This window comes from Triturus cristatus, chromosome 10 (genome assembly GCF_964204655.1).
Source record: "Triturus cristatus chromosome 10, aTriCri1.1, whole genome shotgun sequence".
NCBI lineage: Eukaryota > Metazoa > Chordata > Amphibia > Caudata > Salamandridae > Triturus > Triturus cristatus.
The window spans coordinates 882,826,783-882,851,185 of record NC_140593.1 but is presented as its reverse complement, the minus strand read 5'-3'; the positions used below and the strand labels follow the sequence as shown (position 1 = coordinate 882,851,185).

Below are 24,403 nucleotides of genomic sequence, written 5' to 3'. Positions count from 1 at the left end.
TATTGGATAATTCTACGACTTCACAAAATGTCATATGTTAATAAGTGTAACTTGATCATAACAACCAACCAAATAGTGGAAGTAAGTGGTCATGGTTAAGCTTGGATTTATGTAAATGTGAGGAAATCTAAACCTGCATTAACAGTAGACCAAATGGAGATTACCCTGCAAGTAATGACTGACACCTTTTGTAAATGTTGTTTTAGGTGTGATTTAATACCTCTACGACTACTGGAGTGTATGCCTAATAAAATGGACCACTGGGCAGGATCCACCATAATTTGCATTCCAAACATTGAAAAATAGATAGCCCTTTGGCAAGGCGTTAATCTGGTGAAGTGGTGGTGCACTTGTTCACTTTATGAAAACCACTATTTTGGCATCTAGCAATGGTAGCTAACCGCTGCCCAACACACTAAATACCAGACTTGTTAGAAGTAATGCTGCCAGCAGCACTGGCCTGAAATACAATAGCACAGCCTTGAAAGTCTAGAGCTAGGAAATGCACTCTTCCTTTCTACTATAAACCATTGACTTTATTTTGTTTTTCTGAGAGGACGCTCGATCTGTACTCTACCTCTACCCCCTCTCCCTGAAAAACAGTCCAACCACTGCAGTGCAACAGATTACAGTTAAAAGTCTTCATATGAATGCACACTACCGTGTTGAAATGTGACGAGCTATGGGTACAACTGGCCCTCATCCCACACCTCACCCATTGCCAGTGAGCAAGATTTCCAACTAAGGAGGGCAAATAATGAATCAGTCTGGAAAATCTTGATTAGGTGCAGCCACAAGTCAAGGTGAAAGAACATATATAAATGACATTTCTGCCCTGTAGTATAACTGCCTGGTTAGGGTGAGGTTACCAAACACAAACACAGAATATTTTGTCTTGTTTTTTTGTGATTGGATAAAACACTGCTGTAATATATACTAATGATTATCACTGCAGTGTGCACTGCTTTGACCTGTAGAGTTTCTTTTTCAAGTATGGACTATTCATTAATAACTAGACAATACATTTTGAAGTATGATCCTTAATATTGAATGTTTATCCGATTACCCCCTGAATATTTTAATTGTATTACGTAACTGATCGCCCTCGTGGGTAACTAAGACGTCAAGGGGGAGAAGCGCCAGACACTAACATGGTATACCATTATATTTCGTATATTGTTTTCTGTTCCATCTACTACATTATGGGTGTAATTTGTGTGAGGTGTGGTTGGGTGTAGGATTCAAAGAAAATAAGCGTTTTTGGTTCTGTTGAATTGCTAAATAGCAATGTCTTATTTGAGAGATCTGAGTGAAATTAGCTTTGAAAAAGGTAAGACTAGATAGCTTTATTAATGGATATATGTAGATTTGGGTTTGGTAACCGGACCCTAGTCAGGAAGTTAAAATCTTTTTCTAACCTTACGGTAATGAGGTGTTTATCATATTTTCTAAAATTTGTTAAACCTTTTTTTCAAATTTGTCAAGAAAAGAAAGATTGGCAAGACTGTAGACACGAAACCAGAACTACCAGTCTTGTCTACAAGGTTTATGCTTTTCACGTCACAATTGAAACTGGCAAAAAGAGTAGTTGCGATGGCGCCTCAATATCGGTGAACAAGGCTAGTTAGTGGCAGCCGAAATGCGTTTGATGGTGGTCCGACATCAATAAATCTTTAAGCAACCACACAGAGCGTCGTCATCCTTTGCTGTGAAGGATTATTGTAATACATAAAGAGACACACACACACACACACACACACACACACACTTGGCAGTCGCCAGTAGGTAGTTATAGTTAGAACCTAGATTCCATTGGAAAAGCATATTTTTACTTGGTTGTAACTTTGGTGTCTTTTGACCCAAAAAGTGTCAAGGTAGATTGTAGGTGTCATGGAAAGTTTGGGGGGTGATCTGTGCACACCCACTCACATATTCATAGATACTAACACATACTCACTCACCTAAACGGTCACTGACACAAGCACACACTCGCCTATACGGCCCCTCTCGCAATCTTAGTCACACATACAGTCACTCATACTCCAAAACTCAACTATACTGCCTTTCACATATGCAGTCACTCGCCAAAATACCAGACCCATCCATTCACTCACCGACACATCCATACACAGTCAGTCATCAATACAGACGCACTCACTAACCTATACAGCCACTGACTCGCCCACTCATCCATGCAGGCAGTCACGCACTCCCCCACCCACACAGGCAGACACTCAAAGGTACTCCAACAACCAATGAATCGCCATACATCCACTCACAACCCATACAGCCACTTAGACACCAACAGACTGATACAGACATTCATACAACCTACCCATGTATTCACTGACACCCCTAATCACTCACTTATACAGTCAGCACACGTACCCACTGAATATCCATACAGGTACTTTATACACCCACTGAGTCACCAATACACCTTGGTATATATATTTAACACAAACTTTTTTTTAAACACTCGGTCACTGGACAGTGTCATGAGTGATGTAATCTTTGAGGCCATAAGTAGTGCATTGCGGAGTGCGAGTTATAGTTAGCTCGGCTAACCAGAACTACTGAATCTCTCTGGTTTTGTACGAGTGAAATGTCAGCCTAACTATACCATCCCTGTAACCTTTGATTTCTTTTCATTGAATATATATACATACACACACACACACACACACACACACGATGGTGTACGATGGCCACCTTGTGAACAAGTGGAAGCAAACAGAAAGCAGATGGGCAATGAGGCCATTCTAACGGCAGACTGTGTAATATACAAATAGCAAGATCATTAACCTATCCTTTTCAAACTATAATTAATGCTATATGTTACAGATACTTCTTGATCGTGTTCTGTAAACCACCTGCTGAGCAGAACAGTATAAAAAAAAAAACTTGAATACCAGAAATATACATCAGTTACGTAACGACTGTTCGGGAACTAACACCACCATGGTCTTCAGTTTTCTGTGCTCCTAACCACCTGGCAGATTATGCGGAGAGTGCAGAATCTTGTACAGAAGACAAAAGCTCAGACCGACAAGGATGGGAGCATCCATCGCTATCATTCTTCCTCCTCCTTTTGTCTCTTCCAGTATCGCCACCCATTCCGGTGTTGATCTTGAAGGTGTTGCTTCAGCATCACCTGCATGTTACACCATTGGAAATACAGTAAAGTCTACCACCCCTCCCCCAGGCATCACACTGCAATTTATGGTTTGATCACGTTATACAGAAACAGTTAATATGTAAATATGAAGCCAAGAGGATAATCGCTGCTAAATTAATGAGGGGAGGGATGGTAACTTAAAAATCTCAAAGCCAACATCATAACTCTTGTCTGTCAATTTGAGAAGACCTCATAGGGTACTGTGTATAAGACTAGAGTACTACTCCCATCCCACTGGCAAGGTTTACTGGCGAGCAGCATGGGGACACAGACTTCGTTAAAATTCTTCAAGATTTCTGTGCTCTAGCTTTCACTAGCACTATATTGCACTACTGAAAAAAGTCAAAGAGGAAATATGCAATTATTCCGAGTCACTTCACATCACAGCTTTCTTCACCATCATCAGATGCGCACACAGCTCACCTCTGTGAATGCTTCAAAGAGTGGTAGGCTGAGCCACTTCAGGTAAGCCATCGACTTCACACAGCGAGTCACCTCACTTGGGGTCATCTCCGGAACCTTTGGTAACAGATCGGATGCCATTTTCTGGAGCACCTGGGCCTGATGGAAATTCAGCTTTCCTTTAAAACGGTAGAAACCAGGAACTTCTTTCACTTAAGTGACCAACTTTTAAGCCGGGAGCCCAACAACTTCAGTAAAGTGCAGGCTAAGTAAAAAGACATGGCCTCCCATAGGGAAAGACGGAACACCCAAAATCTAAATCAAAATGATTTCTTATAAGTTATGGGTTATGGCTTTAAAGATTTAGTAGGGCACTTAACAAATGTAATTCATCTGGCCCACATCTTCATATGGGTGACACAAAATGGCTGACACAAAATGGCTGAAAAAAATCAATCATTTGAACTTATAATGCTAACTACTGAACACCTTGTAGTTGTAGCATTAATGACATCATGCAAGACAAATCACTGCCCTGGGGCTAACTGACCCTCACATCTGCCGGCATCTAAACACATCCACATTCCATTCCCAACTAGGCATTACTGATGTAATTTACAAGTTACTCACCGATGAAGAGTAGCAAAAGGCACACAATGAGGTATACAACAAACATGCTTCTATGTAGCCACAAATTTAATACAGGCTTTTAAGCACAGATATAGGTTTAGGCTATACAGCATATGCTGTGTTGGTGGTTCCCTTAAGGCTGGAATGCAGACTACAGTTTGTGTATTAGCTAGTTAGTAGACTATGCCTCGTGGATCAGTGCTGGCTAGTCTTTATATTGGGGATGGAACCGAAACAGATATTTTTACTAGGCGGTGGTGTTTATGCCATTCCTTGCCTGCTGTTATTATTACCAAATGCGAAAGCGACATCCAGAAGAACACCAGTGCTCAGCCCGAAGTGCCGCTGCACCAGATGGTATGAAAGGGCACGCAGTAGGGAGACAGAGCGCCGCTTCTGGGCAGCTAAAGCCAGCAACACTTTTCGTGTTTCCTCTGGGGTGAAGTGCTCTGCATATTCCAGTGCCTACAATAAATGAGGAGACAGAAGTACATTAAAAACTGCTGCTGTTTGAGGTGCATTACTATCAACAGGGAGGGATATTCGCATATAATGCATGGTCTACATCTCTGGTTTAAGACATCCCTCATAAGTAAAGGGCAAATAAAGCGATGCAATCACAGTAACAGATCTTAAATCTCCACAATTATTGCAACAGCGTACATCCTCAAATTGCTTGCTATCTCAGAAAGCCTTCTCCCACTATACCCCTAAAGCCCTGCATAAAAAAATAAAAAACAATTGACCTTGACTTACTTCCGCTTGTTACCCAACCCCCCCCCCCCCTCCCCGTGACCCTCTTACCCTCCATCATCTTCATGCCTTTTATTTCGGAGTATAACCTCATCACATTCTTGTGCTTTAATCTTTTACTGTAATTCTGCAATTGACTGATAGCAGCAGTGAAGTAAAAGAAACAAAAAATGATAATAACTTGTGTTATTATCAAATTATGTTTCCTTTTGCTGCAGCTTTGCCTTTGGGGTGGGCTGCTCCGATGACAGGAGCAGGGGAGGAGTGATTTGTCCACTCCTAAGTGCACATGACTTTAGACCAGCCCTCTCAGGCCGGCCAAATATTCATGCGCACTTCGCATCTTCTCCATGCAGGCTGTATTGCAGCATGTGTGGAGAACATGCCTAGACGCCCCCCCCCCATTCTCTGGCTGAGTGCCACTCCACAGCACTCAGACCAATCACAATGCTGCACTGCAGCGCGGTGATTGGCTATCTGGAGGCTGAGAGCCGGGTGGACCGGAGTCCGGAAGAAGAGGACGGAAGTGAGGCGGCAGCAGCCCATCACAAATAAGTTTGTTCTTTCAACTAACCTCCCCCCCCCCTCGCGGGTCTGGTAGCAGCCACCACTGGTTAACTAAAGAACACACAGTAACCTGTTACGAATGGTTACCAAATATCAGTTTAAATATGCTACAACAGATTGGCAATAGCATCTGTAGATAAGTCTGCGAACTGGCAACCTCAAAACTCAAACATTCTGGCAAGAGAACGTCTTCACCCAACCCCACGGTTTATCATGTTGGCGAATGGTACCTTGCACAAGCATGGTAGCACTATGGACTTCAATAGCACACAGTCATAACATGACCATGCTAAAGTCCATATTATAATTAAAGACACAAAATAAAAATGTTTAAACATTAACCTCAATTTAATTGTTCCCTTGGGTTTAGATTTTATTTTAGCCTAGAGTTTCCCCTTTGACATTAACTTTTTTTTTTTTTTTTTAAAGCGCAGGTTTCCTGAACCTTTTGCTTCTTTCAAAGCATCAATAGTGTTTGTCCTTCACATTTAGGGGTCGATTCCGAACCTGTATTTTTTTTTTCCCTGTACGACTCGTATCAGTCTTTTTTTACGTACGAATCAGAAAAGTACCGTATAAACGGTGAAGTACGATTCGTACGGGAAAAATACATATGAATCGCCTCGGGAAAAGTCTATGAGACGTCCCCGGACAGTTTTACGTACGAGTCGTAAAACTGAAGTCCGAGCGCACAAGTCCGATCCCTACCGGCGTTCCGAATGCACAAGCGTATGGAAAACGTCCCGTACGGAGCGAACTGTGTACGACCCCTACCCCGGGGACATTTGTGCCCAGGGTACGAGTCGTACGGACCCCCCCCCAGCCCCGTATGTAGGTGCCGTAAAACGCTGCCTGACTCAGTGCGGACACGCTGTCCAGGATCGGAATTGTATGTGCATACGGGGCTGGGGGTACGGCGCGTACATACGGGGCTGGGGGTACGGCGCGTACATACGGGGCTGGGGGTACGGCGCGTACATACGGGGCTGGGGGTACGGCGCGTACATACGGGGCTGGGGGTACGGCGCGTACATACGGGGCTGGGGGTACGGCGCGTACATACGGGGCTGGGGGTACGGCGCGTACATACGGGGCTGGGGGTACGGCGCGTACATACGGGGCTGGGGGTACGGCGCGTACATACGGGGCTGGGGGTACGGCGCGTACATACGGGGCTGGGGGTACGGCGCGTACATACGGGGCTGGGGGTACGGCGCGTACATACGGGGCTGGGGGTACGGCGCGTACATACGGGGCTGGGGGTACGGCGCGTACATACGGGGCTGGGGGTACGGCGCGTACATACGGGGCTGGGGGTACGGCGCGTACATACGGGGCTGGGGGTACGGCGCGTACATACGGGGCTGGGGGTACGGCGCGTACATACGGGGCTGGGGGTACGGCGCGTACATACGGGGCTGGGGGTACGGCGCGTACATACGGGGCTGGGGGTACGGCGCGTACATACGGGGCTGGGGGTACGGCGCGTACATACGGGGCTGGGGGTACGGCGCGTACATACGGGGCTGGGGGTACGGCGCGTACATACGGGGCTGGGGGTACGGCGCGTACATACGGGGCTGGGGGTACGGCGCGTACATACGGGGCTGGGGGTACGGCGCGTACATACGGGGCTGGGGGTACGGCGCGTACATACGGGGCTGGGGGTACGGCGCGTACATACGGGGCTGGGGGTACGGCGCGTACATACGGGGCTGGGGGTACGGCGCGTACATACGGGGCTGGGGGTACGGCGCGTACATACGGGGCTGGGGGTACGGCGCGTACATACGGGGCTGGGGGTACGGCGCGTACATACGGGGCTGGGGGTACGGCGCGTACATACGGGGCTGGGGGTACGGCGCGTACATACGGGGCTGGGGGTACGGCGCGTACATACGGGGCTGGGGGTACGGCGCGTACATACGGGGCTGGGGGTACGGCGCGTACATACGGGGCTGGGGGTACGGCGCGTACATACGGGGCTGGGGGTACGGCGCGTACATACGGGGCTGGGGGTACGGCGCGTACATACGGGGCTGGGGGTACGGCGCGTACATACGGGGCTGGGGGTACGGCGCGTACATACGGGGCTGGGGGTACGGCGCGTACATACGGGGCTGGGGGTACGGCGCGTACATACGGGGCTGGGGGTACGGCGCGTACATACGGGGCTGGGGGTACGGCGCGTACATACGGGGCTGGGGGTACGGCGCGTACATACGGGGCTGGGGGTACGGCGCGTACATACGGGGCTGGGGGTACGGCGCGTACATACGGGGCTGGGGGTACGGCGCGTACATACGGGGCTGGGGGTACGGCGCGTACATACGGGGCTGGGGGTACGGCGCGTACATACGGGGCTGGGGGTACGGCGCGTACATACGGGGCTGGGGGTACGGCGCGTACATACGGGGCTGGGGGTACGGCGCGTACATACGGGGCTGGGGGTACGGCGCGTACATACGGGGCTGGGGGTACGGCGCGTACATACGGGGCTGGGGGTACGGCGCGTACATACGGGGCTGGGGGTACGGCGCGTACATACGGGGCTGGGGGTACGGCGCGTACATACGGGGCTGGGGGTACGGCGCGTACATACGGGGCTGGGGGTACGGCGCGTACATACGGGGCTGGGGGTACGGCGCGTACATACGGGGCTGGGGGTACGGCGCGTACATACGGGGCTGGGGGTACGGCGCGTACATACGGGGCTGGGGGTACGGCGCGTACATACGGGGCTGGGGGTACGGCGCGTACATACGGGGCTGGGGGTACGGCGCGTACATACGGGGCTGGGGGTACGGCGCGTACATACGGGGCTGGGGGTACGGCGCATACATACGGGGCTGGGGGTACGGCGCGTACATACGGGGCTGGGGGTACGGCGCGTACATACGGGGCTGGGGGTACGGCGCGTACATACGGGGCTGGGGGTATTTTTTAGCCGTACGGTGTTTTTTACGATTTGTATGGAAATGGTATTTCTATACGAATCGTACTTACTGGTTTGTACGGTGGAATTCCCGGGTACGAGTCATACGGAGAAAACGCTCCGTACGACCATTTGTACCCGGATTTTACAGGATCGGAATCGGCACCTTAATCATGCCCCCTTCTAGAGCTTTTCAGTGAGCAGTTAGAGAGGAAAAAAAAAAAGGGAGTGGAAAAAGATCCAAGTTCCCAGTGAATGCTGATGAGGCACAAAGTTCGTAAAAAGGTGCATTTACTAATCGAAATTTAACTAGGCCTGGGCGAATTCAAATTATTATGGCATAATTTGGGGAGTTACGTGGAAGTCCTGGAATTACTCCACTGTAATTATGCACCATATTTGTGGTAAGAATTTACAGCGAATTGTGAAAATGCACAGGAACACCACTATGAAAGGGGTTGTTCGGGGCAGTGCTATTGTTGAAATGCCTCATCGTGCCAAAAATTAATATGAGGAACCATTTTACACTAAAATAGTGTAAAATGGGAGATTTGCATTTTACCCACGTATGAATCATTTTGACGTAATTTCACACACCATAACTCTGATCAGAGTCTGATTATTTGTCAGGAAATCAAGGTAAAAGAACCAAATTAAAGACACATTAAGAATATTAATTTTCTACTATACTGAAGGTTCACTTATGCCCCAGGTTGGTAGCAATAGTACAGTTTAAAAATAAAAATGAAGGTAAAAAACAAAGAACAAGCAGCAACTGATTTACAAAACCATTAATTTCACTTAGTTTGTTTGCAATGAGAGGGTGCTGGCAAGGGTCAATTCGTGTGGGGCAGTTTTCTACCAGCAGAGCAGGTGCCCCAACCCAAGCGATAATTGGGTTTGGATTGCCAGTTACAATGTTGCGTATGACAAGGGGGGTGGGGTTAACCCTCTTTTTGGGCTACTATTGCAGGATTGGCTGCTTTAACCAGTGTGTGTTGAGGGTACAAGCCTCTGGCAAAACACAACCCAGAAGGTGGATGGTGGGTTGTGGGAGTTGCGGGGCAAGTTGCAGGGGAGTGCTTTTCTCTCACATATTTGTGACATTATGTTCAAGAGGAAGGAAAAAAGAGGAAATCAGTTCCAGAGGGCGACCAGGCACTCAATGATTTAAATAATCTCTCTCAAGTCACATTAGTTCAATTGAGTCAATTTGACAGTCATATGGGAGCAAGTCAGTGTGATCTTTCAGGCAAGTAGAAGTAACAGTTGTCTGAAACACATTTTATCCCCATGTCCACTGCAGACAAGTGGGGCCCATGAGTCACAGGCCTTTATTGTGGCAGCCATTTGGGCCAGTGCCCACCATAGAAGCGGAGGGACTGAATTTGACGAGGCTGCATGAGTGACATAAGCAAATCTAAATGTAATCCCTGCAGGAAGCGATTCACCATTATCACGCCCCAACACTAAAAGAGGCACGTCATCTACAACCCTGCATTCCAAAAGCATCTCCCCTTTCCTGCCGACACGCAAACCAAATATATTAAAAGGAGTACTAAACACCAGCAATGTAGCAGCAAAACCATCAATGTAACAAGCATTGGCAAAGCAAGTAGGACTGGCCTTTTGGACCCATTTGCTTTCCCATTGTCATCTGCCGTTGCGGAGTAGCGTTGGCAAAAACCTCTGACGCAGTGGCAATGGTTATTGATGGTGGCATTGTGCAGGCTTGTGCATACGTGATGTGGGTGCCATTTACCTTTTATTTACCAACCCTGGACGGCAGATCAGTAAATAATAAAAGAAAAAAAAAGGGGGGCAATTTTTTTATGTATTTTTTTTTTTTTTAAAGGGAGGCAACAGGGAAGGGGGATAGAGCACACAAGGAAGAGCACGGCCTGGGTTGGGGGGGAACCATGCGGTAGGCAGGGCCACTAGAATTATATGATTCTGAAGCCACACGCTTTTTCTTTTTGCATTATGAATTTGGAACTTTTTCCACATAATCCATCACCTGCTGCATAATCTGCAAAAATTGTTTATAGCTCAAACGGATCATAAGTTACTAAAAACATTGGCAACATAGTCACACGCAGATAAGAGCCCTTTGCAAAGGTTAACTGGTCCTTTCAGTTGCTTATTTCTGTATTTGATTGCAAATCTGGTACTTATGAGGTGAATTCTTTGCCCAAACAGTATTTCCATGTCAAACAAGCATTGGCATAGCCAATGGGTCCTCAATATGGTAAGCTATAGAGCTCTCTAAGCCCACTGTAAGATCTTGGTAAGCCCACAATAGATCTTATATACCGTCTGGCAAGAAAGACATAAAAATAAAAACAGATTTTGGCTCTTTGAACAGCCAGAGAACCAATAAAGAGCAAATTTAACAATGAGAAAAGCTCCCAAAATAAATACAAGGAAAAAAAATCATAAAAGGTGCCCTTTATAGAGATGGAGCTGCAGAGTATCTGCATCACTTCAGAACGACCCACACGCCATGGAATTGGGCATCAAGGTCCTGCATAAATTTGAATACAAAATCATACGGGTTCGCAGCTGGATAAAAAGACATGCATGTATCGTTAGAATGCACTCTGGAAAGGCATATTGTTGGACCCGGCCTCGTAGCATGGCTCTACTTGTCCCCGCACCACCTAACCTGGTACCTGCAGCCCCGAGCCCACGGCCTAGCCGATCCTTTCCACCAGAACACACGCACCCGACCCGGACATACTCGTCCATGGCCTCTCTCCCTTCGGCCACCACGGGCCCGCGTGCCCACTTCATGCACCAAGATGGCCGCCCGGCCCCAGCGCGACCCGGGCCTAGCGGCGCCACTCCGGCTGGAGGACACCACGCTTGCCAGGGGATGAGAGAGGGAGGAGCAGTTTCTATCGCACCTCTGAACTCCCCTGGGACGATGAGTTTCGATCGGCCCTCCGGCCTCCCTGAGAGCTGGCTCCACGCCTGCTGGGTGTCTGGGACTCCTCCCAACCCGGCCCTGAGAGGATCAAAAGACAATGGCAGGAAACCCCGACAAGCGACCCCCAGGTGACAAGACCCCTGCCTGCACAGACTCCGGACATCAAAGAGGGGTCGACCTATAACAAGGGGTGCTCTGAGACTGTCCGGCAGATTCGACGCTGGAACAACGAGAGCCTGCTGACGCGGTTGCGGCTCCTGGAACTTAGAACCCCCTGAGCCCTGCTGAGTGACTCGCGGCTCCCTGAAGATCGTAAGACCTCCGAACTGTACCTGAGCCCTGCTGAGTGACTCGCGGCTCCCTGGAGATCGTAAGACCTCCGAACTTGTACCTGAGCCCTGCTGAGTGACTCGCGGCTCCCCGTAGATCGTAAGACCTCCGAACTTGTACTTGAGCCCTGCTGAGTGACTCGCGGCTCCCTGAAGATCGTAAGACCTCCGAACTTGTACCTGAGCCCGCTGAGTGACTCGCGGCTTCCACAGACTCCACTGGTCCCGCCGGACCCAAACGACAACAAGCCTACCCCCCAGCTCGAGGATTGTGAGCTGTGCGCCGGGTACGTCCTTGCCTTGAACCTTTTACCAGAGACTGTCCCGCTACCCCCTATCCCTTCCGAGACTCATTGAGCCCGCGCTCTCCTTGTACATATTTGCAGTGCTAACCTGTTTGATAAAGAGTGATTCCTAAAGAACGCACGGTGTGGTGTTTGTGTCGTGTGGTGCCAGAAGTACGATCCTCGATACGGGATTCCTCCTCCTGAGGAGTCTCCCGCCAGTGCCCGGCTACGATACTTTGAGGGTGGGTCTCAGGGTAGTCAGGACCCCCTTTCCGGGCTCCTCTGAGGTCGCCGTCTAACACATATATATTAATAAACTTGGTTTAACCCAAGGAATGGTCATCCGTCCAGGGTACCTTTTAAAATGCACCAATAGAACGAGTCCCCTTTTTTCTTTCACTAAGAATTTTGTCTTATTTTACATGAAACACTGAGGGTGAATTACTAGTGCCAATAAGGGAAAACAGTCGAGTCTGCCAATTCCTCACTCAAATCCTCAGAGACTACCAGATAAGAGTCAGGATATGCTTTATTCACTTCGGTTGCTTACAATTTTTTTTTTTTAAAGACGAGGAAGGGCCTGCTTTATCCTCAGGAAAGCACTCCATCCTGCATAAGTAGTAGAGACTAGCACTCCATTGATGAATGCCTTCTCCCTCTACATTCTCAATCCAAAGTGAAACTAGCCAAGTCAGCTTTATTTGAAAACAGATGGCCTATCATAAAAGCTACAAAAATTACAGTATCTGACTTAAAAAAACAATTAAAGCAATAAAATGAAGAGTAAAACGCATGAATAAAAACAAGCAGAAACATCCCTTTGTAGACAGTACCGTTTCTACAGCAGCTTCCTACGTCGTATAACAGCCAATAAATATCGTGAAAATACAACACATGTATAAAGGCTCAGACGGGATTGCAAATAAATTAAAGCTGGGTGGCATTGCACAAATCCAAGTTGTTTTAACAGGGGCTTAATAAAACATTTTCTCAGCTCAGTATAAAATAAACAGAAAAATAGAATGTGAATAGTGCTCTGCTTAGAGACCTGGTCGCATGGGATCAGGCACCCGGTTATTAATGACAGGAAAGCTTGTTAAATGATGAAAGATGTCCAGCCGGAACCTAATCAGCACAAATCTATGGCGTGTATTATATACACATTAGCTAGATTCGGTTGCATGTCATGACCGGTCAGAACTAACTGGTTCTTCTGAACCGAGGGTGTCCTAATCTCAGTAGATAGCCTCAAGTCCTGGAATAGGGATAAACAATTTAATTTAAGAGTTTTCCTTTGGATGCTGGTCAATTGGCCATTGTCAACCAAGGAGTCGCGCACAAATTTGAGTCAGGGGATTTTAAGTGCAGATTTAGATCTAAGACAATCCTCTATTAAAGAGTGGTGGAGCTCTGTGTGTTCAGAGGACCAGATAATGTGCCGGAGAAACTGCTAAATAAGGAACTCCCAATTCAGAGTGACAAACGTAGATAGAACAACTTTACGGAAGAGCAAGGAGATTACTTAGAAATGCATTTTCAGCAAGCTTTAGTAAATCAGCTTTCGCGTATCCCCAAAGCTCAGACCCGTACATGGCAGTCGGTCTACATTTGGCCTTATAGATGGCAATTATTTCCCTTGGGTGTTTTATGCTCATCTTCTTGGCAAAATCTAGCAAGGCAGTAGTGCTTTTAACAAATTAAAGCCCAGGTAAGCCAGCTGCTAACCTGAGCACCCATCTTCTGCATATTCAAGGTCTATATATACACACACACACGACTATTAGAAATATGGGGCTAAATAAAAAAGAAACAAGGTGAAAAAACGGACATTGCACTCTTGCTAAATATATTCTGCAATATGGATTCAGATTTACTCAATAACTCTCAGCCTCCCCACATTTCAAGTCGGTCAACAAATTCCCTACAATGCGATCTCTCCATCAAAACACAACAGCCAAATATTAGTAAAGAATCAAAAATTCCTGTCAAACTGCTGAATTCTGCAGATACTGAAGGAGTAGTTCAGCAGCCTATTCAAAGTTAAGAGAATTTGTTCTAGTTTTGCGCATGGACTAGGGAAACAGTGGGTTCTTCCCTCTTCTCAAATAAGTGTTCCGAGGAAGAAGCAATATGTCTAAGCATACAAAGTACATTACTGAAAAATGTTACTTCAAGGAAGCCCAGGCATGAAAGAGGCTGCAGTCTCTGCAACCACTGCTTTCATGGGGCCATTTATGGCTTCATAAAATTTGCAAAGCATACTGAAATTTTATTATGGTGATTAATTGTAAAACAAATGATAAAAATAAATAAAAAAAACACTCCTGATCAACTAGCTTAAAGATGGAGACTAATGTATCACAATATGGAAATCATTACACGGTACCTTGTCTTCCAACTTCTCCATCAGTGTGTGCGAGATGTAGCCAACCTTGGTCATAAGAATCATCACTGATTTAGGATCTTCTATCTCAGTCCAGCGCAGCTCAAGATGCTTCACCAAGTCACTAACCATACTCTTCTGTTCTTGGGTGTGAGCAAAGGGCACACAAAAATCAGCTAGACCAACTAACTGTTTAGAAGTCAGCCGCCGGAGCCGCCAGCGCACCTCATTTTCCACAGACCTCAGTAGCTTGCCATTCTCCAGCCCCAGAAGGTACAGGCTTTTCAATAAATTAACCAAATTTCCATTCCAGACATGTGAAATCTAGAAAGAAAAACAAATTTTAATCTTAAAGTTGTAACGGATATAATTAAGCAATTTCTTTAAAGAGGATTACCAAACAAGGAAAATCAGTTTATAGACAAATGTGTCAAGTATATCTGACAGTATGTGGAGAAAACAAGTGTGAATGGAGCAGGTCTTGATTCAAGAAGAAATACCCAATCCACTAAAAAAACAACAAAAAAACACATTCTTCCTATATATAGTGCCTACTGCATACACCAACAGCAATAATGGCTAGTACTCAAACTGTTTTCAGAGAACGTTTACAACTCAGAGCAAACATTAGTGAACTAATGACAATATTTAAAAAGTTTCCCTCAATAACCATGGCTGCTTGGCTGAGAAATCTGTTCAGTGCCATGTACAGGAAGGATTCTGTTACATCTACTCCGTGCTCTTGACCTGGTGTCTTACAAATAACTAAGCTTTGGCAACAAAAAAAAAATTGGCTACTGCTTACAGCAGGGGTCCTACACTCAGCCCCGCAGCCACTCTTAGAAAATAGCAACAATGCACAGAAAGAGACATAACGTGAAGCATGCAGTCAGCTGCATTGTGCACCATAAGACAATCTCTCTTACAAGCAAAAGAGGAGACCTATTACCTACAGAATTAAACCAAGCTATAAGCCCGTTTTGACCTGAAGAACAAGTTACTTACCTTCGGTAACGCTTTTTCTGGTGGATACAGTATCTGCCTGTGGATTCCTCACCTTGTGAAAATCCCCTGCGTCAGCATTCCACTGAATTTTTCTTCCCCAGCACTCCACGTCATAATACATCGGCTCCGCTCGCGACTCCGTATGACGTCACAGGAGCCATAAGAGGCCCACGTCGGCGTGATGACGGCAGTTCCACCCATTTTTTCCGTGCCTTCGAGGCGAACAGGTGAACCAACGACAAACTCAAAGTATACACAGTATACAGTGGAAAAGGATGCTAAATAAACAAGCATTTCCAACAAATGCACAAGCATTTCAAACAAGACCTATTTCATGGTATACAAAGTTGGACAACTGGGAGGCGGGTGGGCCAGTGAGGAATCCACAGGCAGATACTGTATCCACCAGAAAAAGCGTTACCGAAGGTAAGTAACTTGTTCTTCTGATGGATACATCTGCCAGTGGATTACTCACCTTGTGAATAGATTCCCACAGCAGTCCCCACTCCCGGAGGAGGGTGTCCACCTTCCTATACCAGAAAGTCTTGCAACACAGAGCGCGCGAAGTGGCCCTCCCTCCTCATCGGAGTCCAAGCAATAATGCTTTGCGAAAGTATGGAGGGAGGCCCAAGTCGCAGCTTTACAAATATCTGCCACAGGAACACCCCGGGCCAAAGCAGGTGTAGATGATTTTGCTCTAGTCGAATGAGGTTTAATGTCCTCAGGAGGAGTCTTACCAGCCAGGGCGTAGCAGATCTTGATGGCAAGGATGATCCATCTCGCTAGTGTGCGCTTGTGCACCGCTCTACCCTTCGAATGACCAACGTAACCAATGAAGAGTTGATCATCTAGAAGAAAGTCTTTAGTCCTGTCCAGATAAAAACTCACAGCCCTCTTCGGGTCCAGGCGATGGAGTCTTTCCTCCTCTTTGGAAGGATGAGGAGGTGGATAAAAACCAGGGAGAGTAATAGACTGCCCCAAATGGAACGGAGTAACAACTTTTGGCAGGAAGGCAGCCCTGGTCCTAAGAACCATCCTTTCAGCATGTAATGTAAGAAAAGGGGGTCTAGAACTAAGAGCTTGGAGCTCACTCACCCTCCTTGCCGAGGTTATGGCTACAAGAAAAACCACCTTAAAGGACAACAGCCTCAAAGGACAGCTATGTAGAGGCTCAAATAGGGACCCCATCAGAAAGGTTCAAACAAGATTAAGGTCCCACTGTGCCATTACAAAAGGAGTGGGAGGAAACATGTTTGTAAGGCCCTTGATAAACCTCAGTACATCCGGAGATTTAAACAGTGACGGCTGATCCGGAAGGCATAGAAAAGCCGATAAGGCCGAAAGATAGCCCTTGACCGTGGCCACAGCACAGCCCTGCTGAGCCAAGGAAAGAGCAAACTGGAGCACTTTAGAAAGATGGGCTTTTAAAGGGTCAATGGACCTCTCTCCACACCACTTTACAAATTTAGACCACCTGTGGGAGTAAATGGACATGGTGGAGTGTCACCTGGCCGATTAAATAACGTCCACCACATCAGGTGGGAGAGAGAAAGAACTCAGGTTGCCCCGTTCAATCTCCAGGCATGAAGGTCTAAGCTCTGGAGGTGGGGGGTGTAGAACCTGCCCCTCCGACTGCGAGAGGAGGTCTGCCCTCAGAGGGAGACGGAGCGGAGGGCACGAGGAGAGGTGGAGGAGATCTGTATACCACACCCTTCTTGGCCAATCCGGGGAGACCAATAGGACTTGGGCCCGGTCTTGACGAATCTTCCTCAGTACCCGAGGAATCAAGGGTATGGGAGGAAACGCGTAAAGGAGTTGTGAGCCCCAATTCAACTGAAACGCGTCACCCAACGCCCCCTGCATCGGAAACTGGAGACTGCAGAATGACTGGCAGTGCGCGTTCTCGCGGGTGGCAAACAGGTCCACACGAGGTGTCCCCCACGCCCAAAAGACGTGACAAACCACCTCCGGATAGAGCCTCCACTCGTGGTCGGCGGAGAACTGCCGACTGAGACTGTCCGCACGTACGTTCAACACCCCGGACAGATGATTTGCCATCAGACAAATCTGATGGTCCTGAGCCCAGGACCATAGACGTAAGGCCTCTCTGCATAGGCCAAGAGACCCCACTCCTCCCTGCTTGTTGACATACCACATCGCGGTAGTGTTGTCTGTCAGGACTTGAACCGACTGACCGCGAAGGGAAGGGAGGAAGGCCTTGAGCGCCAAACGAATCGCCCGCAACTCCAGAAGGTTGATGTGAAGCAACCTTTCCTCTGGAGACCAAAGACCCTTGATCTCCAGATCCCCCAGATGAGCACCCCACCCTTAAGTGGAGGCATCCGTCATCACTGTGGCCACCGATGGCGGCAGCTGGAAGGGCTTTCCTTGCGACAGATTGCCCTCCACGCTCCACCAAGATAGATCCGCTGCAGCTTCTCTGGAGATCTTGATCGACTCCCTGAGATCCCCATTGTGCTGATACCACTGCTTGCGGAGGCACCACTGGAGCGCCCTCATATGACAGCGTGCATGGTTGACCAACAGAATGCAGGAAGCGAACAGACCGAGCAGGCGAAGGACCTTCAGAACTGGAACAACCGCTCCATTGTGGAATAAAGGGACCATCTCCTGAATGTCGAGAATTCTTTGTGGAGGAAATGCTCGACACACAGTAGTGTCCAGTACCGCCCCGCCCCTATAAACAGGTTGCGTTGAGAAGGCACCAGGTGAGATTTGGGCACATTGATCGAAAAACCCAAGTCGAATAACAGCTGAGATGTTACCTGCAGATGATGCTGCACCATCTCTGGGGACTCTGCCTTCAGAAGCCAGTCGTCCAGGTAGGGGAAAACTGGAATCCCCGACCTCCTGAGATGAGCAGCCACCACTGCCATCACCTTTGTGAAGACTCGAGGTGCGGTAGTAAGACCAAACAGGAGGACCGCAAACTGGTAATGTTGCGACTCAACCGTAAAACGGAGATACTTCCTGTGCGACTTCAGGATTGGGACATGGAAGTACGCGTCCTGCAAGTCGAGCGACACCGTCCAGTCTCCTTGCTGCAACGCTTGAAGAACCTGCGCAAGGGTCAGCATCTTGAATTTCTCCTGTTTCAGGTAAAAGTTCAAGATTCTGAGGTCCTGGATTGGACGCAATCTGCCGTCCTTTTTGGGAATCGGGAAATACCGGGAGTAGCATCCCTGACCCCTTTCCTGCTCCGGAACCACCTCTATTGCACCCTTTTGAAGCAAGGCTAGAACCTCTTTCTGAAGGAGAAGCAGATGGTCCTCTGAGCAGTAACCTTGGCAAGGAGGGTAAGGGGGAGGAAACTCCCGAAAGGGAAGGGTGTACCCAGTCTCTAGGAGGTTCAAAACCCAAAGGGTCTGTCGTAACAGATTTCCAACCCCGTAGAAAGTAGGACACCCGACCCCCCACAGGTCTTACATTATCCAGGATAGGGGATCTAGGGCTGCTTCCCCGATGCCTCATTTGGAGCAGAGGAGGAGGAAGAAGAGGGGTTGCGTCCAGAACCTCTCCGACCCTTTGTCTCCCTCTATGGGATTTATAGAGGGGATTCTGCTGTTGCTGCTGAGGCTGTCGGTAGGAGCGAAAAGATGACCTTCCAAAGCCCCTAAATTTCCAAAAAACAGAACCCTTTGCAGGAGCTTGCAGACCCAAAGACTTTGCTGTTAATCTGCTGTCCTTAAATCTTTGTAGAGCAGAATCTGCCTTTTCATCAAACAACTTCTGCCCATCAAATGGCAAATCCACTAATGTGGCTTGAACATCCGCGGAGAATCCCGACAAACGGATCCATACCTGCCTTCTTGCAGCTATGGACGAGCCCATAATCCTTGCCACCGAATCCGCCGTATCCAATCCCGACTGGATCACCTGTCTGGCAGCGGCCTGAGTGCCTGTAACCACCTCCAAGAAGGACGCCTTATCGCCCTACGGCAGCTTAGGGGCCAAAGTCTTCATTGAGTCCATCAGTGTGTGCACGTAACGCCCCAGCAAGCACGTGGCATTGGAAGACTTTAATGCCATACTCCCCGAAGAGAAAGTCTTCTTAGCAGCCTGGTCCACCTTCTTAGACTCCCTATCTGCGGGAGACTGAGGGAAAGCCCCCGAAGCATGCTTCGAGCAGGATGCCTGCACAACTAGGCTCTCTGGAGACGGGTGTATAGATAGAAAATCCAGATCCCCAGGCGCCACCCTATACCTTCTCGCCACCTGTCTGGAAACCGCTGGAGAAGAAAGTGGTTTCCGCCATACCTCCAAAACAGGCTCCAAGATGGCCTCATTAAAGGGCAGTAAAGAATCTGAAGTGGAAGTAGGAGAGTGCAGAACCTCTGTCAACAAATTTGATTTATACTCTGCTTAGGGCAACTGTAAATCTAACAGCTCTGCAGCCTTTTTGATAACAGTATGGTAGGGAGCCAGTTCTTGTGGTGGAGAGGATCTTGCCGATGTGTGCTCCCATTCTGGGGTGGTGTCTAGGCCACTAGCCTCTTGTATGCCCTCAAAATCAGAGGATGTGTCCACCTCACCTTCCTCTACCTCTGCTCTGTACCTTACTTCTTCCAATACCCTTTGGGTCTCCCTTCCCGATCGAATCCGGGGAGCCGGCGTCGTACGCGGCGTCGGTGGAGCCAGAGGTGTTGGAGTCGGCGGCACCATAGACTGAGTCGGCTGCGCCGGACGCGGCGCCGATGGAGTCGGCAGCTGCGTCGAGGAAGGCTCTGAAGCAGGTCGATCCATCCGAAGTCGTGACGGATCCCCAGACGGCGCCGGAAACTGCCACGAAGGCGCCATCGGCAGAAAGGGCATGAAGGGGGCCTGAGCATAATGCTGCGGCACCCCCAACGTATAAGCCATGGGAACCACGGGGCCAGTTGGTGCTCCGGATGGGAAGGCCGGCCTATTAAAAATACCGTACATGGCATTTAAGAACTGAGTAGAATCAGTACCTGGAGCAGGAAACTGAGGAAAAGGCACTGAACCTGCATCCCTCTGCGGAGTATAAGGCTGCGGCGCCGTAGTGTCCTTCACCGGAGCCATAGATTCTTCAAGCGCCGGAGTCGGTTCTTCCTCCCGTTCCTGATCCGAAACATGCGATTCCACCCGATCCGGAGACGACGCTGGGGACTGCGCCGGTGAACGCTCTGGAGCCCGCTTCGGAGACGGAGAACCTCCCGGAGTCTTAGAGGGAGAAGGAGAAGGTGAAATGTCCTTACTCCGATGACGCCGAGGTGAAGTCGACCTAGACTTCCTGCTCTTCGAGGACCGCCGTCGTGAAGAGTGTTTTCTTTTTTTTTTATGATGTTTCCTTGACTTAGACGATCTCGAAGTAGACGACGCCGCCCTCGATTTCTCTTTCTTTCTCCCTCTCTTCTCCTTACCGATCTTCGCCATAATCAGCTTGGCTTTTCTTTCCTTTAATGCTTTAGGATTCATCCTCCTACAGCATGCACAGTCTTCGACATCGTGGTCCGACAAAAGGCACCACAAACAGTCCTCATGTGGGTCCGTCATGGACATATGTCCGCCACATTCCCTACAGGGCTTAAAGCCCGACTTCCTCATCGCAGACATTACAGAATTTTGCAACAGAAACCTTACAACTACAAAGTAGCAGGAGTACTGGAAAAAACTGTTGCGCGTCGACGGCGCGGAAAAAAGGGAACTGACGTCATCACGCCGACGTGGGCCTCTTATGGCTCCGGTGACGTCATACGGAGTCGCGAGCGGAGCCGATGTATTATGACATCGCCCACGTGGAGTGCTGGGGAAGAAAAATTCAGTGGAATGCTGGCGCAGGGGATATTCACAAGGTGAGGAATCCACTGGCAGATGTATCCATCAGAATATAAAATAATGCACTGCACAAGATTCAAAAGGGGAAATAAAATTATAAAAAGGTGCATAGGGTGCAAGTACCAGTTTTCTCTTTCGAAATTATGAGTAACAATCAGTGCTTAATCTGTGCAGGTTGTTTCCGGTACCGGCACTTAATTGTCAACGGGACTTGTGCCAGTCTGTAAAGGGTGGCACTGTTTGCCGGATTTAGAGAGTAGCACAACAACAGTTGTTTATTAATTCGAAATACATTAAAATTGAGTAATACTGCCACACAAGCCATTCTTATAGCTTTAGCGTCCAGGAATAGTCTGAAATATCACACTTGTAAGAGTGTGATGGTTAGTAGTTGTGTTGGCACCGTTGTTGGCAGCACTGGCAGGGGCAATTAGTAGTGCGATCTGTGGTAGCCTCCTGATGAGGGCCCTGGCATTTATTGTTTTACAAATTAAGTACTAGTAACAATGTGAAAAACACTTCAGGGTTATGAAGTGTCAGCAGCTCTGTCAACAGAGGGACCACATGTGGCTTGGACTAAAACTACTCCCTTGTGCAAGGTGGAGCAATAACAGTTGAAAGAAAAGACTGGTGGCTTGAAGTATAAAGCACACACACATATACCCACACACATCACAACTTACAATTAGAAGAGGGAATGAAACTGGTGTTACACTCCTGTTTGAAATTTGAAAAGATAGGTATCAATGTTTAACACCACTGCAGTTGCAAATCACTCATCAGTTACAGACCACGGATGTTTAGATTGTAGCTGAATCGGAAACAGAAAGTTGGCCCCATGGGACAGTTTCACCTTTGGCAACCATGGCCGCCAACTTGATGAGAGCTGGCGTCTTAGAATTTCTTCACAAACGGGAAACCTTTTGTTTAAAGCAGCTCAGGTCCCTTTAACGGGCATTAGTTGCTTAAAAAAATATTTACCAATGGGAATGGAAACCCAGCGACAGAGGTCTTCTGCTCCTAGTAGGCCACCAATCCCTGACTCCTAGGCAATTGCAGCTTCCATGATTCACACATGGTAAGGCATTTCGCAATTCACTGTAAATTAACAATTTGCAATAAACCATCAATACACAAGTCCATAAACTGCATTCTTGCTGACAAATTGCACAGCCCCGATTTGGAATTGTGAAGAGTAAACTAACTCCAATTTCTGACGGGTGACAAATAAAAAATCATGCTCTCTCATAATAGGCCTGGTTTCATCCTAGAGAAAAAAGTACATAAATTAGTTAAATAATTTGTCTGTAGCACTTTTTATCCCCAGTACCATGCGTGAGATAACTGGGGCCCATGAGCTACAGGGATTTAATGTAGCAACCAATTGGGCCAGATCCCGACACAAAGGAGATGGGACTGAATTTGACGAGGCTGCATCTTATAGCCAAATGAACATACAGAATTAAAAAAATCGTATATAAAATCACGGCATACTTTAAATTCTACTCGTTAAGCAAATTCTTCCAATTAGGAATAAAGCAATAGCCCAAAACCAAGATTAACTGAGGTCCAAATTACCTGCTTCTCTATAGTCTGTAGTAACCGTTGACATCGATCATCTTGGAGAATGCTACCCGCCTCCATCTTGGTCTCTGTGGCATTCCGAGAGATGGCAATGACAATAAGGGCTGCCTGGTTCCCTGTCACAATCTGAGCACTGCCTATCTGAAGCAAGTCCTCTAGGCAGGAAGCAGTCTCAATGAGTCCTTCAACCTCGGTCTGGTCAGGCAGCTTTGTGTACACCTGCTCCTTGACCTGGAAAGGGTTTGCTTTTCGGCAAAAGCTAGTGGTGTGCACAGTTGAAAGAGGTACAGTCTTAGGTGGGCTAGGTCGGCTGGCTAGAGCACAAGCTGGTGCAGTCACTGGCACTTGGAGAGAGGCTCCTAGCAGCCGGGAGCAACGATGTACCAGCCGGGCAGCCATTGAGATTCTCCAAATTACTAGAACCAAGGTCAGCTCTGCACCATACACCTGCTGAAGGACAAAAACACAAGCGTCAGAATTATAGAAAGCACATTAGCATGCAATATCTACTTGTATTTTAACCAAACCACAATCAATTGTGTGTGTATACATGCATTGCATTTTCAACCACATTACAGGTAGAGGAATGTTTTCCACAATAATAGCTTATGCTATTAATATTTGTTTTAGGAGCACTTGCCATTATTGTGACCTAGACTAGAGAGTGTGTTACTTTGCTCTGCATAGCTGCACTTGCGCCAAACAGTGTGTAGTATCTTTTTCATATGGAGGCTAGTAGACAAGTCCCAGGAGGTGATGTAGTTTGGTCAGCAAACGTGGTGGACTAGGAAAGGTTGGGGAGGGGAGAGTGGATGTGGTGTCTCAGTTGGGAGACAGGAACGGGCAACTGCCTGAATGGGTATGGTCAGAAAAGTGTGCGAGGTGGAAAGGCTTGACTGGATGCTATACACTATTTTTCTACTGTAATACCGAACATTCCTTTGGCTGTGAGGTCAATCATATAAAAGCGTCCACCAAGATTAAATTAACAAAGAAACATATTTGGATTCATCCACAACCCATGGGGTCTATATGGCTTAGAAAGTAGTTCAAGACAATTAGTCCTCAATCCTGGATACCATAATGGCCTCGAAGCATGTCGGTTAGTCCCAGACAACCAAGGCAAATAACCCTCCTTCACCACTATCTGAGATCACTGTCCAATATTTCAGAGAATGACCTAGATGCGCATGACAAAAGGCAAAAATAAAGCTTGTTTTTTGTATAGCACTTAATACTGCAGTAGTTGGTTATGAAGCACTGCACATAAAATGTGTTGCTGTTACGCATAGAAATGATAATCAAGCTGTCAACTTTACAATATGGAAAGTCACAGATGGCACTGTTGGGACTCAAACATGTGATCGGGTCACACACGAGGTCAGAAACAAGTGCTTGACTCTGATCCATCCTGCCCAATTCTGGTTGTGATGATTGCAGCAGTCAGTAACCAGCAGCTGCACCTCGAGGTGCCATTATGCACTCCTGTTCATATATCAGCAGGGAAAATGCATGGCATCTCTAGGGGTGGGTGGAACGCGCAGAATTTTACTCTGCAGGGTTACCTAAAAACTCCGGGGGATTACGCAGGGTTCCACGGG

At 47.7% G+C, this 24,403-nt stretch overlaps 1 protein-coding gene and 2 non-coding genes across 7 annotated transcripts in view; all 3 read right to left on the bottom strand.

Moving 5' to 3' along the window:
* The window catches only part of TBRG4 (transforming growth factor beta regulator 4), a 79,437-nt gene that overhangs the window by 35,770 nt on the left and 19,264 nt on the right, over positions 1 to 24,403 (bottom strand). For 2 of the 5 annotated variants that reach the window (XM_085628563.1, XM_085628561.1), the window contains 4 exons: positions 22,797 to 23,249; positions 14,397 to 14,717; positions 4,504 to 4,675; positions 3,602 to 3,759 (listed from right to left, as the gene is read on the bottom strand). In XM_085628563.1, coding sequence (XP_085484689.1) covers positions 3,602 to 3,759; positions 4,504 to 4,675; positions 14,397 to 14,717; positions 22,797 to 23,201 — 1,056 coding nt within the window. In that variant the 5' untranslated portion in view covers positions 23,202 to 23,249. Of the gene's footprint in view, positions 1 to 3,601; positions 3,760 to 4,503; positions 4,676 to 14,396; positions 14,718 to 22,796; positions 23,253 to 24,403 lie in introns of all 5 variants that reach the window. The other 3 variants (XM_085628562.1, XM_085628560.1, XM_085628564.1) reach the window with 2 other exon arrangements.
* Positions 9,733 to 9,867, bottom strand: LOC146796161 (small nucleolar RNA SNORA5). Its single transcript, XR_014970287.1, has one exon. It is a non-coding gene; the product is annotated as a small nucleolar RNA SNORA5 (small nucleolar RNA).
* Positions 22,518 to 22,654, bottom strand: LOC146796160 (small nucleolar RNA SNORA5). The gene has a single exon (XR_014970291.1). It is a non-coding gene; the product is annotated as a small nucleolar RNA SNORA5 (small nucleolar RNA).